General features: G+C 47.4%; 1 protein-coding gene across 2 annotated transcripts; it reads right to left on the bottom strand.

Moving 5' to 3' along the window:
- Nucleotides 1–844: 844 nt before the first annotated feature.
- LOC123733155 (cysteine-rich protein 1) lies at nt 845–13211 on the bottom strand. Of its 2 annotated transcripts, XM_082978630.1 has the most exons (5): nt 13170–13211; nt 11743; nt 2902–2996; nt 1393–1447; nt 845–1163 (listed from the first exon to the last, which is right to left on the bottom strand). In XM_082978630.1, exons 1-5 carry the CDS (start codon nt 13209–13211, stop codon nt 1102–1104), a joined length of 255 nt encoding a protein of 84 aa, XP_082834756.1. In that variant the 3' UTR covers nt 845–1101. The 2 variants fall into 2 exon arrangements, 1 of the variants encoding a protein (XP_082834756.1); XR_006763627.2 differs by lacking the exons at nt 2902–2996; nt 11743; nt 13170–13211 and having other exon boundaries at nt 1081–1166; nt 1393–1531.
- Nucleotides 13212–19256: the final 6045 nt, after the last annotated feature.

Here is a 19256-nt window from a genome sequence, read left to right as displayed (position 1 = left end):
CCTCATGATGTTATTAATTATGAATGTTATGATATTGATTATGATGTAGATTATTGTTATGATGTTGTTAGTAGTCTAGAGATAATAATTTAATTGATTATAAATGTTATGATATTGATTATGATGTAGATTATTGTTATGATGTTGTTAGTAGTCTAGAGATAATAATTTAATTGATTATAAATGTTATGATATTGATTATGATGTAGATTATTGTTATGATGTTGTTAGTAGTATATAGATAATGATGTTATTGATTATAAATGTTATGATATTGATTATTGATTATGATGTAGATTATTGTTATGATGTTGCTCTCTAAACTGCCATGTAATCAACTGAATGCTTTTAATAAAATGACAGGCTGTCAGTCTTGTGTGATTCCCCTCTTGGACAGACTACAACATACAGTAAGAATATCATGCTGAAACCCTCATAGCCAAGTGTGTGTGTGTGTGTGTGTGTGTGTGTGTGTGTGTGTGTGTGTGTGTGTGTGTGTGTGTGTGTGTGTGTGTGTGTGTGTGTGTGTGTGTGTGTGTGTGTGTGTGTGTGTGTGTGTTCAGAACTCTGGTGGTATTGAAACATGATCTGACTAGGTAGTGTCCACTCCAGTACATGTGTAGTGTAGGATGTGTGTCTGTGTACTCCAGTACATGTGTAGTGTAGGATGTGTGTCTGTGTACTCCAGTACATGTGTAGTGTAGGATGTGTGTCTGTGTACTCCAGTACATGTGTAGTGTAGGATGTGTGTCTGTGTACTCCAGTACATGTGTAGTGTAGGATGTGTGTTGATGCCTAAAGAGACTCTGTGTTTAACACACTTCAACCAGACGACTGTAGAAGCTTCTGTTTTATTGAAGAACAACCGTTTCTCCATTGAACACAATGTTGTGGTCAAGGTAGTTGTTTTATGACTGACTGACAGAGGGAGACTTTCAGAATATTTCTTGGTTGGTCAAATGTTGGTTGGCTGAATGTTGGGTCTAGTTGGTTGGTCATTGTCTTGATGGCTGAATGTCAGGTTTGTTGAACATAGATCCTTGTTGATAGGCTGTTAGTTCTCATTAGGTTGTATTTTGGTGGTTTTTGGTAGACTGGTTCCTAGGAGGAGGAAGAGGAAGAGGAGGCTGAGCTGTGACAGTTTGACATCAGTCTCCTGTTACCTGCTGAGAGAGAGAGAGAGAGAGATGTATGAGATATTTGCTGTACATAGCATCCTAAGACACACACTGTTCCCTATTTAGTGTACTACTTTTGACCAAGTCTCTGGCCAAAGTAGTGTACAATGTAGGGAATAGGCTGCCATTTGGGACGCACAGCAGCTAAAGTAACAGTTAGTGTAGTAGGGTTTCTCATCACAACAGTTACAGTACATCACCAAGCAGTATCTACCTCTGGTACCAAACATCTTCATGTAACAGTTAGTGCAGTAGGGTTTCTCATCATGCTGAAACACAAAGCACAGAAAACATCTTAGTTCATGAGATACATAGATACACACATACATGTAGACATGTAGACGGATAGACAGACAGACAGACAGACAGACAGACAGACAGACAGACAGACAGACAGACAGACAGACAGACAGACAGACAGACAGACAGACCTTCCCCACCCCACCTCCCTCACTCCCTCCCCACACTACCCCTCCATGTCTTCGTACCTCAGCATGTTGTCCTGGGGTCAGCTGTCTCTGACACAGTTGACACTATCTTTCCCTCCACTTCTCCATCTCTCCCCCCTCACTCCCCCTTCCCTTCCCTCTCTCCCCTCCCCTTCTCTCCCTGACTCACTCTCTCTCCCCCTTCCCTCTCTCCTCTCTCCCCTCTCCCTCCTACGTCTCCCCCCTCCGCTATACTCCTCTCCCTCTCAACCCCCTTTCCTCTCTCCCCCTTCTCTCCCTCCTCCTCTTCCCTCCCTCCATCTCTCTCCATACCTCAGCATGTTGTCCTGGGGTCCCCCTTCTCTCCCTCCTCCTCTTCCCTCCCTCCCTCTCTCTCCATACCTCAGCATGTTGTCCTGGGGTCCCCCTTCTCTCCCTCCTCCTCTTCCCTCCCTCCCTCCCTCTCTCTCCATACCTCAGCATGTTGTCCTGGGGTTCCCCTTCTCTCCCTCCTCCTCCTCCCTCCCTCTCTCTCCATACCTCAGCATGTTGTCCTGGGGTCCCCCTTCTCTCCCTCCTCCTCTTCCCTCCCTCCCTCTCTCTCCATACCTCAGCATGTTGTCCTGGGGTCCCCCTTCTCTCCCTCCTCCTCTTCCCTCCCTCCCTCTCTCTCCATACCTCAGCATGTTGTCCTGGGGTCCCCCTTCTCTCCCTCCTCCTCTTCCCTCCCTCCCTCTCTCTCCATACCTCAGCATGTTGTCCTGGGGTCCCCCTTCTCTCCCTCCTCCTCTTCCCTCCCTCCCTCTCTCTCCATACCTCAGCATGTTGTCCTGGGGTCCCCCTTCTCTCCCTCCTCCTCTTCCCTCCCTCCCTCTCTCTCCATACCTCAGCATGTTGTCCTGGTGTCCCCCTTCTCTCCCTCCTCCTCTTCCCTCCCTCCCTCTCTCTCCATACCTCAGCATGTTGTCCCAGGGTCCCCCTTCTCTCCCTCCTCCTCTTCCCTCCCTCCCTCTCTCTCCATACCTCAGCATGTTGTCCTGGGGTCCCCCTTCTCTCCCTCCTCCTCTTCCCTCCCTCCCTCTCTCTCCATACCTCAGCATGTTGTCCTGGGGTCCCCCTTCTCTCCCTCCTCCTCCTCCATCCCTCTCTCTCCATACCTCAGCATGTTGTCCTGGGGTCCCCCTTCTCTCCCTCCTCCTCTTCCCTCCCTCCCTCTCTCTCCATACCTCAGCATGTTGTCCTGGGGTCCCCCTTCTCTCCCTCCTCCTCTTCCCTCCCTCCCTCTCTCTCCATACCTCAGCATGTTGTCCTGAGGTCAACTGTCTCTGACACTGTTGACACTTCAGACACAGAGGGTGGTAGTCCCGCCCCAATGACCTCTTCTTCTCACCTGGACCAATGGGGAGAGAGGATACCAAGGGTTAGAGGTCAAATGTCTGTCATGGACCAATCTGGTTAGAGGATACCAGGGGTTAGAGGTCAAATATCTGGCATGGACCGTTGGGGTTGGAGGATACCAGGGGTTAAATAAAAAATGTAATCAAATCAAATTGTATTAGTCACATGCGCAGAATACAACAGGTGTAGACCTTACAGTGAAATGTTGTCACGTCCTGACCAGCAGAGGGAGTTATTGTATTAGTATTTGGTCAGGACATGGCAGAAGGGTTGTGTTTTGTATGTATTTTCTAGTCTGTCTATTTCTTTGTAGTCTGTGTGGCTCCCGATCAGGAACAGCTGCATGTCGTTGTTCCTGATTGGGAGTCATATATTAGGAGTGTGTTTTCACTTGGGTTTTATGGGTTGTTGATTTAGCACTGCTGTTATTTGTATAGCCTGTTATACTGTCTTCTGTTGTTTCTCGTTTTTGTTACTTTTTCCGTGCTCGCTTTATTTAAATAAACAATTCAAGATGAGCATCCACATTCCTGCTGCGTTTTGGTCGTCCCTACCCAACGACACCCGTGACAGAAAAACCCACCTCAAGAAGACCAAGCAGCGGAAAAAGGAGCAGCAGGTGGATTACATGGACTATCAGGGGAATTGGACATGGGAAGAAATTCTGGACGGGGCCGGACCTTGGCACCAGGCTGGGGAATACCGTCGCCCACGGGAAGAAATAGAGGAAGCTAAGGCAGAGAGGCGTAGGTACGAGGCTATGAATGCGTTGAGGGAAAAGCACGAGAGGCATCCAATCATTTTTTTGGGGGGGGGCACACGGGTAGTTTGGCTGGGCCAAGGGTGAGCCCTAAGCCAGCTCCCCGTGTTTATATGGAGAAGTGTATGGAGTGGAGGGCGCCGAGTTATGAATAAGTGCGCACGATCTCGCCCATACGCACGCACAGTCCGGTGTGCGTTATTCCAGCCCCTCGCAGATGCCGTGCTAGAGTGGGCATCCAGCCTGGTAGGAGGATGCCTGCGCAGCGCGTCTGGTCGCCGGTACGCCTCCTAGGACCAGGCTACCCTACGCCCGCTCTACGCACAGTAACCATCAAACCCCTGCACAGCCCAGTTCTCCCTGTACTAGCACCCCGCTCGTACAGGGCTGCTAGTTCCATCCAGCCAGGACGGGTTGTGCAGGAGGTGCGATCAAGACCACCTGTGCGCCTCCATGACCCAGTTTTTCCAGTTCCCGCCTCTCGTGCTGACCCAGAAGTGCGAACCTCCAGTCTGGCACGTCCAGTACCAGCACCACGCATCAAACTTCCCGTGAGTCAGCCTAGTCCTACACAGCCTGTTCCCGCTCCTCGCACTAGCCATGAGGTGCGTGTTCTCAAACTGGCAGTTCCAGTACCAGCAGCACGCATCAGGCTTCTAGTGCGTAATATTAGTTCCTCTCGGCCGGTTCCTGCTTCCCGCACTAGCCCTAGGGTGTGTGTCTCCAGCCTGGTACCTCCACTACCAGCCCCACGCATCAGGCTTCCAGTGTGTCAGCCCAGCCTCGAGAGTCTGGAGACAGTGCCCCGTCCTGAGTGTCCGACAACAGTACCCGTCCTGAGTATCCGGTAAGAGTGTTAAGCCCGGAACCGAGTGAGACGGCCTACAGTTCGGAACCAAGGAAAACGGCCCACTGTGCAGAACCGAGTGAGACAGCCTACAGTTCGGAACCTAAGAAGATGGCCCACTGTGCAGAACTATGTAGTTTCTAGTCTGTCTATTTCTTTGTAGTCTGTGTGGCTCCTGATCAGGAACAGCTGCATGTCATTGTTCCTGACTGGGAGTCATATATTAGGAGTGGGTTTTCACCTGGGTTTTGTGGGTTGGTGCCTTTAGCACTGCTGTTATTTTGTATAGCTGTTAAAGGAATGTTATATCTTTGATGATAATAATCAATAATCAATTCGCCTTGACTAATGCCCAAGGTTTGTAAGACAATGGGTTAAAATAATTAGGCAAGGACTCAGCTTTCTGCAAAAGGTTTCTGTAGCTTTATTCAGAGAACGTTCTGAGGTCAGGATAACAAAACAGTCATTATATAGTTCTTGCTTAACTACGCACATGCATTTACACACAATCCGTTGGTGACCTGCAACCCCCATAAACTTCTCACACTGTTTATCACTATCCAGAGCTCAGCCTGTTCTTTTCCCTCAAGGTTAGAAACTCCTTGAAGCTTCCACTCCCTTGACCATATGTTTCTCTATCTCTCTATACTAATTGCATACACACATTTCTTTCCCTCTCCAGTGGTTACTGGACTTTCCGGAACTAATCAGACTAATCGGTCCCTACATTGATCATTACATTAATTATTCATTAACCATGCTGTATGACTAATAATTCATCATGGTTTATTGATTCATTTACCTTTATTAGATAATTCTCTTATCAATTCCACCCTTAAATGATTCAATAATTCACCATGATATGATCAGATGCTATCTGAGAACCCTACTAATCACACGCTATATGTAAATGCAATAATCACCCGCTATATGGAAATAAATCACACGCTATATGGAAATACATCACACGCTATATGGAAATACATCACACGCTATATGGAAATAAACATAATCATACACTATATGGGATTACATAACGATTATCACATACTATGAGTATTCACTAACAATCACATGCTATATGGAAATTAATTGTAATACCATGATTAAACAAGTCCAATACATGAATATTCCTCCTACTCTTCCATTACTGTCCTAGGCCTATTTCCAATTATGGCACTTCTGTTTAGGATTTTCATCATCATTTTCATTAAAGGAACAGTCTATCAAAACGTTGAAAATTCAATCAAAACGTTGAAAATTGTTTCATCAAACATTGGCTCCTCGTTATTGAAAGAGAAGGAGCCATCTTCCTGGCCTGGAGGCCCGCATTCGCCATCCCACTCATCGGAGCTCGGAATCGGTCCATATCTCACCAACTGCTGCGTCATCGATCTCTCGAGAGTCCTGGAGATTAAACCTCTCACACATGGGACGAGACAACATCCACACAACACAAACACACTCATACAGGTGAAAGCAGCCCATAATACAGTTCTTACAACACTTTTCCATTTCCCAAACATGGGATGTGTTATCAGGAATGTACGTGTAGCGCTGAACCTAATCATTCTACCTACACTGCCCTCTTCTGCCAATAACGTATCGAGAGTCAGTCTATTTTACCAGGTCATGAGGGGGGTGGTGGATAATTGGTCAGAGAACCTCTTTACTGCATCCCTGTTTTCATTCATGAATCTGTTGATTATAAAAGATGTCATTAATCCCATCCACATTTTAATTTATTGTCAACCACCAAAATAATGTAGTGTTAAAGCCTTCACATATTTGATTCATAGCTTTGTATTCATCTGGAACTTCCCTGAGAATGCCAATAGCATCCATCTAGACAAAGCTACTCCCATCCTGGTCAAAACTCCTCCTGTGCCTACTTTAGCCTCCCATAACTGGCCTCTGATGACTAACTTGACTTGGTTGGACCTATAACCCCAGGGCGCAAGTTCCAACCACCCTTTGTGGTAATTTCCGTCGTATGCGTCCTTTGCTGGTACTAGCCCACCCTTCATCAGTTATAGGTGCTGTGAGGTTAAACATTTTCTATTCATCTTTCAAACCTAAGTCAGTCACATTCACGATTACTTTCAGCCATTAAAGTCATCTAAGTTCTCGGTGCCATTCTTGTATCTATAACACTGGTGCTCATCAGGGGTTAAGGTGAACCGAGGTGGGTTGGCTGAGTACTTCAATCTGGCCAACCCCAATTCCTGTACAGTTGTCTTCTTTCCCAGGAAATTGTTTAATGTTTACCTTAAATCCTACATCTTGATCTTCTTTGACTCCTTATTCTGTAAGTCACTCATCAGTGTATTATATAGTTTATCTTCTACTTCTTCTCAATGACAACGGTATCGTATGATTAGTGCCAGAAGGTGGTGGATCTGAATGTATCAGTCAGATTAGACTATGATGCAGCTGAGTCTCTACTCCTCCCAAGAACCGCCAACCCTCTCCTGCCCTTAGTCTCTCTGCTAGGTACCACCCCATACTCACACCTCTAGGAGCACACACAGTGATGAACGGTCGGGATAGAACATCTTCGTTAAGGAGGTAACCCCCGGACCCTGTTGGTATCGGTTCTTCTCCTAACTCTGTGTGTGATCAACAGTGCTCATATGTGTACATACCTCCTTGCAGTGGGTAACGTGGACCCAAGTGACTCTCTCAGCTTTTCTAATGGCAAAGGCAGTGGTTTAACAGAACCTGGTATGGGCCTTCCCCACGGGGTTGCTTCCAGTTTTTTCTCCTTAGGGACTGGATCCACACCCAGTCTCCTGGTTGTACTGAGTGAATCACCTTCTCCTGTAATTCACCTGTTGGACACAAAATCTTGGACATACGGGTTTGGTTAACAAACAGTCTTCTCATGTGTTCTGCTAGTATTTCTTCAACTTCTATGTCTACCTGTTCTGGTATCTCTAACTCTGTCATTCTATAGGCTCTACCTGATTAGCTAAACTGTCATCCATCATTTAAAGAGATGGCTCCTAGTAAACCAACTCTAGGGATAATATCTTGACTTAATCATGTCCACCAAGTAAGTTGGGAACGCTTCTACCCATTTGCTATACTTATCTGTTACTGTTAAACACCCCTTCTTCGCCTCAATTCGGAATATTTCAATAAGTCCAATTCCAAATGTTGGAATGGATCTTCTTACAAAAAAAAATTTGTTTAACCTGTTATGGCTAGGGGGCAGTATTTTCACGGCTGGATAAAAAACGTACCCGATTTAATCTGGTTACCACTCCTACCCAGTAACTAGAATATGCATATACGTATTACATATGGATAGAAAACAGCCTAAAGTTTCTAAAACTGTTTGAATGGTGTCTGTGAGTATAACAGAACTCATTTGGCAGGCAAAAAACTGAGAAGGTTTCATGCAGGAAGTGGCCTGTCTGACAAGGTGTCGTTCTTCTTGTCTCTGTTTATTGAAGAGTGAGGATCTTAGCTGTCCCGTGACACTTCCTACGGCTGCCATAGGGTCTCAGAAGGCGGTAAAAAGCTGAATCGTGGCTTTGCAGGCTCTGGCTGAAAAAAAGTAGCGCGTTTGGGTAGTGGCTGGTTACAGTACTGTGAGACTCAGGCTCGTGCCCGCGTCGACCGAAAGCTTTGTTTACTTTCCTCTGTTTAGCTAAATGGACATTCCCGGTCAGAATATTATCGCTTTTTTACGAGAAAAATGCCATAAAAATGGATTTTAAACAGCGGTTGACATGCTTCGAAGTACGCTAATGGAATATTTAGATTTTTTTTGTCACGAATTGCGCCATGCGCGCGACCCTTATTTACCCTTTCAGATAGTGTCTGGAACGCACGAACAAAATGCCGCAATTTGGATATAACGATGGATTATTTTGGACCAAACCAACATTTATTATTGAAGTAGCAGTCCTGGGAGTGCATTCTGACGAAGACAATAAAAGGTAATCAAACTTTTATAATAGTAAATCTGATTATGGTGAGTGCTAAACTTGCCGGGTGTCTAAATAGCTAGCCCTGTGATGCCGGGCTATGTACTTAGAATATTGCAAAATGTGCTTTCACCAAAAAGCTATTTTAAAATCGGACATATCGAGTGCATAGAGGAGTTCTGTATCTATAATTCTTAAAATAATTGTTATGCTTTTTGTGAACGTTTATCGTGAGTAATTTAGTAAATTGTTAGCAAATTCCTCCGGAAGTTTGCGGGGGGTATGCTAGTTCTGAACGACACATGCTAATGTAAAAAGCTGGTTTTTGATATAAATATGAACTTGATTGAACAAAACATGCATATATTGTATAACATAATGTCCTAGGGTTGTCATCTGATGAAGATCATCAAAGGTTAGTGCTGCATTTAGCTGTCTTCTGGGTTTTTGTGACAGTTGAATCCTGTGGCGCGATTTTCAAAACCTTTGAAATGCTATTACTTCAATTTCTCAAACATATGACTATTTTACAGCTATTTAAAGACAAGACTCTCGTTAATCTAACCACACTGTCCGATTTCAAAAAGGCTGTACAACGAAAGCAAAACATTAGATTATGTCAGCAGAGTACCAAGCCAGAAATAATCAGACACCCATTTTTCAAGCTAGCATATAATGTCACCAAAACCCAGAAGACAGCTAAATGCAGCACTAACCTTTGATGATCTTCATCAGATGACAACCCTAGGACATTATGTTATACAATATATGCATGTTTTGTTAAATCAAGTTCATATTTATATCAAAAACCAGCTTTTTACATTAGCATGTGACGTTCAGAACTAGCATACCCCCCCGCAAACTTCCGGGGAATTCGCTAACAATTTACTAAATTACTCACGATAAACGTTCACAAAAAGCATAACAATTATTTTAAGAATTATAGATACAGAACTCCTCTATGCACTCGATATGTCCGATTTTAAAATATCTTTTTGGTGAAAGCACATTGTGCAATATTCTAAGTACATAGCCCAGGCATCACGGGCTAGCTATTTAGACACCCGGCAAGTTTAGCACTCACCAATATCAGATTTACTATTATAAAAGTTTGATTACCTTTTGTTGTCTTCGTCAGAATGCACTCCCAGGACTGCTACTTCAATAACAAATGTTGGTTTGGTCCAAAATAATCCATCGTTATATCCGAATAGCAACGTTTTGTTCGTGCGTCCCAGACACTATCTGAAATGGTAAATCAGGGTCGAGCGCATGGCGCAATTCGTGACAAAAAAAATCTAAATATTCCATTACCGTACTTCGAAGCATGTCAACCGCTGTTTAAAATCCATTTTTATGCCATTTTTCTCATAAAAAAAGCGATAATATTCCGACCGGGAATGTCCAATTAGCTAAACAGAGGTAAGAAAACACAGCTTTCGGTCGACGCGGGCACGAGCCTGAGTCTCACAGTACTGTAACCAGCCACTACCCAAATGCGCTACTTTTTTTCAGCCAGAGCCTGCAAAGCCACGATTCTGCGTTTTGCCACCTTCTGAGAGCCTATGGCAGCCGTAGGAAGTGTCACGGGACAGCTAAGATCCTCACTCTTCAATAAACAGAGACAAGAAGAACGACACCTTGTCAGACAGGCCACTTCCTGCATGAAACCTTCTCAGTTTTTTGCCTGCCAAATGAGTTCTGTTATACTCACAGACACCATTCAAACAGTTTTAGAAACTTTAGGGTGTTTTCTATCCATATGTAATAAGTATATGCATATTCTAGTTACTGGGTAGGAGTGGTAACCAGATTAAATCGGGTACGTTTTTTATCCGGCGGTGTAAATACTGCGCCCTAGCCCTAACAGGTTAACCCATACGGCATGACGAGGTACTCATAGTGCCCAGAAGTAGTGCTAAATGCCGTCTTCCACTCATCCCCTCCCCTGATACGCACCAGGTTGTACGCGCTCCTGAGGTCCAATTTTGTGAAGAAGCGCGCCCCGAGCAATGACTCTGTCATACTGGCTATCAGAGGCTGCGGGTAACTGTATTTAACAGTAATCTGGTTGAAACCTCGATAGTCAATGCACAGGCGTAAACCTCCATCCTTCTTCTTCACAAAAAATAAGCTTGAGGGGACAGGTGAAATGGAGGGCCGAATGTATCCCTGTCCCAGAGATTCAGCGACATATGTTTCCATAGCCGTCGTCTCCTCCTGTGACAGAGGATACACGTGACTCCTGGGAAGTGCAGCACCCTCCAAGAGATTTATCGCACAATCCCCCGGTCGATGGGGTGGTAATTGAGTCGCCTTCCTTTTACAGAAGGCGATTGCCAAATCGGCATATTCGGGAGGAATGTGCATGGTGGAAACCTGGTTTGGACTTTCCACCGTAGTGGCACCTAATGAAACACCTAAACACCTCCCTGAACACTGACAGGTCCATCCCTTGAGAACCCTCTGTTGCCACGAAATAATAGGATCATGAGAAGCCAACCAGGGAAGCCCCAACACAACGGGAAACGCAGGAGCGTCAATCAGAAAGAGACTAATACTCTCTTCATGACTCTCCTGCGTCACCACAGTAATGGGAACTGTGACCTCCCTAATCAGCCCAGACCCCAAAGGACGACTATCTAGGGCATGTATAGGGAAGGGAACATCAACGGGAACAATAGGAATCCCTAATCTATTGGCAAAAGACCGATCAATAAAGTTCCCAGCTGCGCCTGAATCTACTAGCGCCTTATGCTGGGAATGCGGGGAAAACCCCGGAAATCGTATAGATAACCACATGTGAGCAACAGGGGGGTCTGGGTGAGTCGTGTGCCTACTCACCTGAGATGAACCACCAGTGTTCCACCTACCGCCTCGACTACCTGGAAAACCTCCCCAGCACCGACCAGCAGTGTATCCTCTGCGGTCACCTCTGGTGCATGGAACGGTTTCCCCTCTGGTCTCCCTAGAACCAGCCCCGCCCAACTCCATCGGTGTTGGGTCTAAGGGACTGGAGGATGGAACCAACGGACCCCGATCCGGACGTCCGCGGGAGACCAGCAGGTTATCTAGCTGGATAGATAAGTCCACCAGCTGGTCCAGGTGGAGGGTGGTGTCCCTGCAGGCTAGCTCCCTGCGAACGTCCTCTCGCAAACCACACCTGTAGTGATTGATCAGGGCCCGCTCATTCCACCCTGCACCAGCCGCCAGAGTTCGAAAATCCAGTGCCAATTCCCGAGCGCTGCTCATCTCCTGTCTTAAATGGAACAAGCGCTCTCCTGCCGCTCTTCCTTCTGGTGGATGATCAAATACTTCCCGAAAGTGGCGGGAGAAGTCCTCGTAGTTATCCCGAGTCGGGTCTTCCACCTCCCAGATGGCGTTGGCCCACTCCAGGGCTTTACCAGTCAAACAGGAGATGAGGGCGCTCACTCTCTCGCGTCCCAAGGGCGGCGGCTGGACAGCTGCCAGGTAGAGCCCCAGCTGGAGTAGGAACCCCTGACACCCGGCAGCTGCTCCGTCATATGCACCCGGGAGCGAGAGCCGAATCCCACCGGATTCAGACGGCAGTTGGAGGTGTTCCAGAGGTGTGCTGGGCGGTGGTGTGGCTGGGTTGACGGGACATCTTTTCCTCTCCACTCTCTCCATGGTCAGCAGCACGGAATCCATGGCAGTCATAAGATCCTGTATCATATTCGCAGTCTGCTGAACGCGCTCCTCTAAATGAATAGGAGGACTGGCTGCTCCTGCTGACTCCATTGCGTGGTCAGTGATTCTGTAATGGTTTTCTTAGAAGTGGAGGAGTCAGGCGCAGGACACAGGGAATAAGGTAAACAAACTTGTTTACTAAAATTATCAATAAATCTTCTCATCAAAAAATACATAGTCAGGAGAAAACACCTCCAACTACACAAAACAGGCAAACAATCACCGACAAGACAAACAGGAAATGCACAGGTTAAATATTGAACATGATTAGCGAAATGAAAAACAGGTGTACACAATAAAGACAAAACTAAACGAACAGTGAATCATCGATCGGTGGCAACTAGTAAGCCGGTGACGTCGACCGCCGAACGCCGCCCGAACAAGGAGAGGGGCCGACTTCGGCGGGAGTCGTGACACAATATAGCAAAGGTATAACGATTGAGTCTAGAAAAGATTTGCGAGCGAACGATGCCTCTCAAAAACCTGTCCTAATAATCTGTTAACTATTCCATTTTTATATGGCATCTCTGACCCACTGTATGACACTGCAAACAGACAGACAGAGACAGACAGAGACAGACAGACAGACAGACAGACAGACAGACAGACAGACAGACAGACAGACAGACAGACAGACAGACAGACAGACAGACAGACAGACAGACAGACAGACAGACAGACAGACAGACAGACAGACAGACAGACAGACAGACAGACAGACAGACAGACAGACAGACAGACAGACAGACAGACAGACAGAGAATAGGAAAGGTAAAACGATTGAGTTTAGAAAAGATTTGCGAGCGAACGATGCCTCTCAAAAACCTGCCCTAACAATCTAGCAACTATTCTATAATTCTATGGCATCTGTGACACACTGCAAACACACACACACACACACACACTGCACTCAACAAAGTAGACGGGTTTCCCACAGATCGGACAGTAGCCCACCATGATAGATGGTATTCCTGACACAGTTATTTATCAGACAGGAAGTGTGTACGTAGAGAGTGTGAGATGGAGAAAGTGTGTGTAGATTGAGATAATGTGTGTGTGTGAGAGTGTGTAGAGAAAAGGTGTGTGTGTGTCAGAGAGATGTACAGGAAATAGGTTCAACTCTGTGAACGTGGCGTGTTGTGATGACAGAACCAGGATGTGGTGAGAACCTTGTCACAGCAAGACAAAGAAACATCACTTCAAAATAAAATACAATATGAACACATTGGTGTCACTGGTAAAACTAAATATACATAGATATATAGAACTAGAAGGATATGATAGATTGAACTAGAAAGATATGATAGATAGAACTAGACAGATATGAAACATAGAACTATAATAATCTTTAGATAGAAGATGATTAAAGATATGTATATTCTGGACTGTTATGTCTGAACAGAACATCAGGTGGGACTAGATCTGGACTGTTATGACTGAACAGAACATCAGGTGGGACTAGATCTGGAGCAAGGCTGTCAATGCTATTGGTCACTCTGAAAACAGAAAATGAGGAGAAGAAAGAGAGAGAAAGGAGAGATAAAGAGAGAGAGAGCGAGAAAGAGAGAGAAAGAGAGAGAGAGAGAGAGAGAGAGAGAGAGAGAAAGAGAGAGAGAGAGAGAGAGAGAGAGAGAGAGAGAGAGAAAGAGAGAAAGAGAGAGAGAGAGAGAGAGAGAGAGAGAGAGAGAGAGAGAGAAAGAGAGAAAGAGAGAGAGAGAAAGAGAGAGAGAGACAGACTCTTGGTGCTGAAAAGAGGGACTCAATAAAAGGAGTCAGCATATCAAGTTACCTGTTCAGTCCTCTTTTCATCTTTAAACACTTTTCTCTCCAACAGCAAAGATTGGGAGCCTCTCAAATGAAAAGGGAAACTTGACACCAACCCCCACTTCACACACACAGAGGGATGAGGGGAGTGGAGGGGGAGATTAGGTGAGGATGAGTGAATGGGGGAGACAGATGGGGGAGAGAGAGGGGTGAGAATGGATGGACGGGGAAGGCAGAGGGGGGAGAGAGTGGTGAGGATGGTTGGATGGGGGAGACAGATGTGAGGATGGATAGATGGGGAGACAGAGGGGGAGAGAGGGATGGATGGATGGATGGGTGGATGGATGGTGGGGAGACAAACGGGTAGAGATAGTCTGTGTGTGTGTGCGTCTCCTCTCCTCTCTCTACCTCACCTCTCCCTAACTCTCCTCTCTCTACCTCACCTCTCCTCTCCTCTCTCTACCTCACCACTCCAATCCTCTCTCTACCTCACCTCTCCTCTCCCCTCTCTACCTCACCTCTCCTCACCTCTCCACCTCTCCTCTCCCTAACTCTCCTCTCCCTAACTCTCCTCTTCCTAACTCTCCTCTCCCTACCTCACCTCACCTCTCTCTACCTCACCTCTCCTCTCCTCTCTCTACCTCACCTCTACTCTCCTCTCTCTACCTCACCTCACCTCTCCTCTCTCTACCTCACCTCTCCTTAACTCTCCTCTTCCTAACTCTCCTCTTCCTAACTCTCCTCTCCCTAACTCTCCTCTCCCTAACTCTCCTCTCCCTAACTCACCTCTCCCTAACTCACCTCTCCCTAACTCACCTCTCCCTAACTCACCTCTCCCTAACTCACCTCTCCTCTCCTCTCTCTACCTCACCTCTCCTCTCCTCTCTCTACCTCACCTCATCTCTCCTCTCTCTACCTCACCTCACCTCTCCCCTCTCCTTCTCACCTCACCTCTCCCTACCTCTCCTCTCTCTACCTCTCCTCTCCCTAACTCTCCTCTCTCTACCTCGTCTCTCTCTACCTCACCTCTCCTCTCCTCTCTCTACCTCACCTCTCCTCTCCTCTCTCTACCTCACCTCTCCTTAACTCTCCTCTTCCTAACTCTCCTCTCCCTAACTCTCCTCTCCCTAACTCTCCTCTCTCTACCTCACCTCTCCTCTCCTCTCTCTCCCTCACCTCATCTCTCCTCTCTCTATCTCACCTCACCTCTCCTCTCTCTATCTCACCTCACCTCTCCCTACCTCTCCTCTCTCTACCTCTCCTCTCTCTACCTCTCCTCTCTCTACCTCTCCTCTCTCTACCTCTCCTCTCTCTACCTCTCCTCTCTCTACCTCTCCTCTCTCTACCTCTCCTCTCTCTACCTCTCCTCTCTCTACCTCACCTCTCTCTACCTCACCTCTCTCTACCTCACCTCTCTCTACCTCACCTCTCTCTACCTCACCTCTCCCTAACTCTCCTCTTCCTAACTCTCCTCCCCCTAACTCTCCTCTCTCTACCTCACCTCTCCTCTCCTCTCTCTACCTCACCTCTCCTCTCCTCTCTCTACCTCACCTCACCTCTCTCTACCTCACCTCTCCTCTCTCTACCTCACCTCTCTCTACCTCACCTCTCTCTACCTCACCTCTCCCTAACTCTCCTCTCCCTAACTCTCCTCCCCCTAACTCTCCTCTCTCTACCTCACCTCTCCTCTCCTCTCTCTACCTCACCTCTCCTCTCCTCTCTCTACCTCACCTCACCTCTCTCTACCTCACCTCTCCTCTCTCTACCTCACCTCTCCTCTCCTCTCTCTACCTCACCTCACCTCTCCTCTCTACCTCACCTCTCCTCTCCCCTCTCTACCTCACCTCTCCCCTCTCTACCTCACCTCTCCCTACCTCTCCTCTCTCTACCTCTCCTCTTCCTAAATCTCCTCTCCCTAACTCTCCTCTCTCTACCTCACCTCTCCTCTCCTCTCTCTACCTCACCTCACTCTACCTCACCTCTCCTCTCTCTACCTCACCTCTCCCCTCTCTACCTCACCTCTCCCCTCTCTACCTCACCTCTCCCCTCTCTACCTCACCTCTCCTCTCTCTACCTCACCTCTCCTCTCTCTACCTCACCTCACCTCTCCCCTCTCTACCTCACCTCTCCTCTCCCCTCTCTACCTCACCTCTCCTCTCCCCTCTCTACCTCACCTCTCCTCTCCTCTCTCTACCTCACCTCTCCCTAACTCTCCTCTTCCTAACTCTCCTCTCCCTAACTCTCCTCACCTCTCTCTACCTCACCTCACCTCTACCTCACCTCACCTCTCTCTACCTCACCTCTCCTCTCTCTACCTCACCTCTCCTCTCTCTACCTCACCTCTCCTCTCTCTACCTCACCTCTCCTCTCTCTACCTCACCTCTCCTCTCCCCTCTCTACCTCACCTCTCCTCTCCCCTCTCTACCTCACCTCTCCTCTCCCCTCTCTACCTCACCTCTCCTCTCCTCTCTCTACCTCACCTCACCTCTCCTCTCCCAACCTCACCTCACCTCTCCTCTCCCAACCTCACCTCTCCTCTCCTCTCCCTACCTCACCTCTCCTCTCCCCTCTCTACCTCACCTCTCCTCTCCTCTCCCTAACTCTCCTCTTCCTAACTCTCTACCTCACCTCACCTCTCTCTACCTCACCTCACCTCTCTCTACCTCACCTCACCTCTCTCTACCTCACCTCTCCTCTCTCTACCTCACCTCTCCTCTCTCTACCTCACCTCTCCTCTCCCCTCTCTACCTCACCTCTCCTCTCCCCTCTCTACCTCACCTCACCTCTCCTCTCCCAACCTCACCTCACCTCTCCTCTCCCAACCTCACCTCATCTCTCCTCTCCCTACCTCACCTCTCCTCTCCCCTCTCTACCTCACCTCTCCTCTCCTCTCCCTAACTCTCCTCTTCCTAACTCTCCTCTCCCTACCTCACCTCTCCTCTCCTTACCTCACCTCTCCTCTCTCTACCTCACCTCTCCTCTCTCTACCTCACCTCTCCTCTCTCTACCTCACCTCTCCTCTCTCTACCTCACCTCTCCTCTCTCTACCTCACCTCTCCTCTCCTCTCCCTAACTCTCCTCTTCCTAACTCTCTACCTCACCTCACCTCTCTCTACCTCACCTCACCTCTCTCTACCTCACCTCACCTCTCTCTACCTCACCTCTCCTCTCTCTACCTCACCTCTCCTCTCTCTACCTCACCTCTCCTCTCTCTACCTCACCTCTCCTCTCTCTACCTCACCTCTCCCCTCTCTACCTCACCTCTCCTCTCCCCTCTCTACCTCACCTCTCCTCTCCTCTCTCTACCTCACCTCACCTCTCCTCTCCCAACCTCACCTCATCTCTCCTCTCCCTACCTCACCTCTCCTCTCCCCTCTCTACCTCACCTCTCCTCTCCTCTCCCTAACTCTCCTCTTCCTAACTCTCCTCTCCCTACCTCACCTCTCCTCTCCTTACCTCACCTCACCTCTCTCTACCTCACCTCTCCTCTCTCTACCTCACCTCTCCTCTCTCTACCTCACCTCTCCTCTCTCTACCTCACCTCTCCTCTCTCTACCTCACCTCTCCTCTCCCCTCTCTACCTCACCTCTCCTCTCCCCTCTCTACCTCACCTCTCCTCTCCCCTCTCTACCTCACCTCTCCTCTCCTCTCTCTACCTCACCTCACCTCTCCTCTCTCTACCTCACCTCACCTCTCCTCTCCCAACCTCACCTCACCTCACCTCTCCTCTCCTCTCCCAACCTCACCTCTCCTCTCCTCTCCCAACCTCACCTCACCTCTCCTCTCCCTACCTCACCTCTCCTCTCCCTACCTCACCTCTCCTCTCGCGTACTCTCCTCTCGCGTACTCTCCTCTCGCGTACTCTCCTCTCGCGTACTCTCCTCTCGCGTACTCTCCTCTCGCGTACTCTCCTCTCGCGTACTCTCCTCTCGCGTACTCTCCTCTCGCGTACTCTCCTCTCGCGTACTCTCACTGTCTCAGCTAAGGTGGGATGGGAAATATTCAGTAGTGTCACGACTTCCGCTGAAGTTGGTCCCTCTCCTTGTTCGGGCAGCGTTCGGCGGTCGAATTCGCCGACCTTCTAGCCATCGCTGATCCTCTTTTCATTTTCCTTTGGCTTTGTCTTGTCTTGTATCACACTTGGTTCCAATCCCATTCATTACATGTTGTGTATTTAAACATCTGTTCCCCCTCATTGTCCTTGTCGGTGATTGTTTGTTTGTAAGCAATGTGCAAGATATGTTCTGGTGTGCGACGGGTTTTCTACCCACGTGAATTATTTTGTATATTTTGGATTTTGGAGTTCTTGAGCACTTATTAACTTCTCTAGGGTAGGGGGCAGTATTTTCACGGCCGGATGAAAAATGTACCCAAATTAAACGGCCTACTACTCGGGCCCAGGAACTGAAATATGCATATTATTAGTAGATTGGATAGAAAACACTCTGAAGTTTCTAAAACTGTTTGAATGATGTCTGTGAGTATAACAGAACTCATATGGCAGGCAAAAAACTGAGAAAAATCTAAGCAGGAAGTGAGAATTCTGGTGCTTGTAGTCCTTTCAAGTCATTGCCATTCGAACACACGGTGAGTTAGGCTTCATTTTGCACTTCCTAAGGCTTCCACTAGATGTCAACAGTCTTTAGGAAGTTGTTTGAAGCATCTACGATGAACAGAGGCCGAATGAGAAGACATGGAACTTGTAGACCAGGGAATGACATCACTTCATTGGGGCGCATTCACAAGAGAGGATGCTCCGTTCCAAAAACTTTTTTCAAGACACAGGAACCGTCCGGTTGAAATATTACTGAATCTTCACGTTCTAAAGGCCCTAAAAACTGATGTTTTACAACGTTTGACATGTTTGAACGAACGTAAATAAAAAAAAAAATCAAGTTTCATCTTCGCATTTTCGGCGCGCTTCTGACATTTTGAGTAGCTGACCTGAATGCGCGAACAACAAGGAGCTATTTGCACGTAAATTATGGATACTATTTATGAATTTAGATGACTCCAACATGGTGGCTATCTGTATCGCCTAGTGTATTTTTCTGACCACAGTACTCAGATTATTGCAAAGTGTGATTTCCCAGTAAAGTTATTTTTAAATCTGGCAATGCGGTTGCATTTACGAGATGTTAATCTATAATTCTTTGAATGACAGTTTAATATTTTATTGAGGTTTTTGAATTGTATTTTTGTAAATTGTAGCGCTGATTCACCTGCAGTTTTGGAGGC

Source organism: Salmo salar, chromosome 08 (genome assembly GCF_965601325.2).
Source record: "Salmo salar chromosome 08, fSalSal1, whole genome shotgun sequence".
Classification (NCBI taxonomy): domain Eukaryota; kingdom Metazoa; phylum Chordata; class Actinopteri; order Salmoniformes; family Salmonidae; genus Salmo; species Salmo salar.
Note: the sequence above shows the minus strand (reverse complement) of the source record. Positions and strands in the feature narration are given on the sequence as shown.

Coding starts and splice junctions, on each gene's coding strand:
- LOC123733155 (XM_082978630.1), bottom strand. CDS start 13,211: ATGGTGGGCTACTGTCCGATCTGTGGGAAACCCGTCTACTTT. Junction 1,448..2,901: donor CCTCAGGACAACATGCTGAG/GTATGGAGAGAG, acceptor TTTGTGTTTCAG/CATGATGAGAAACCCTACTG. Junction 1,164..1,392: donor GAAGATGTTTGGTACCAGAG/GTAGATACTGCT, acceptor CTCTCTCAGCAG/GTAACAGGAGACTGATGTCA.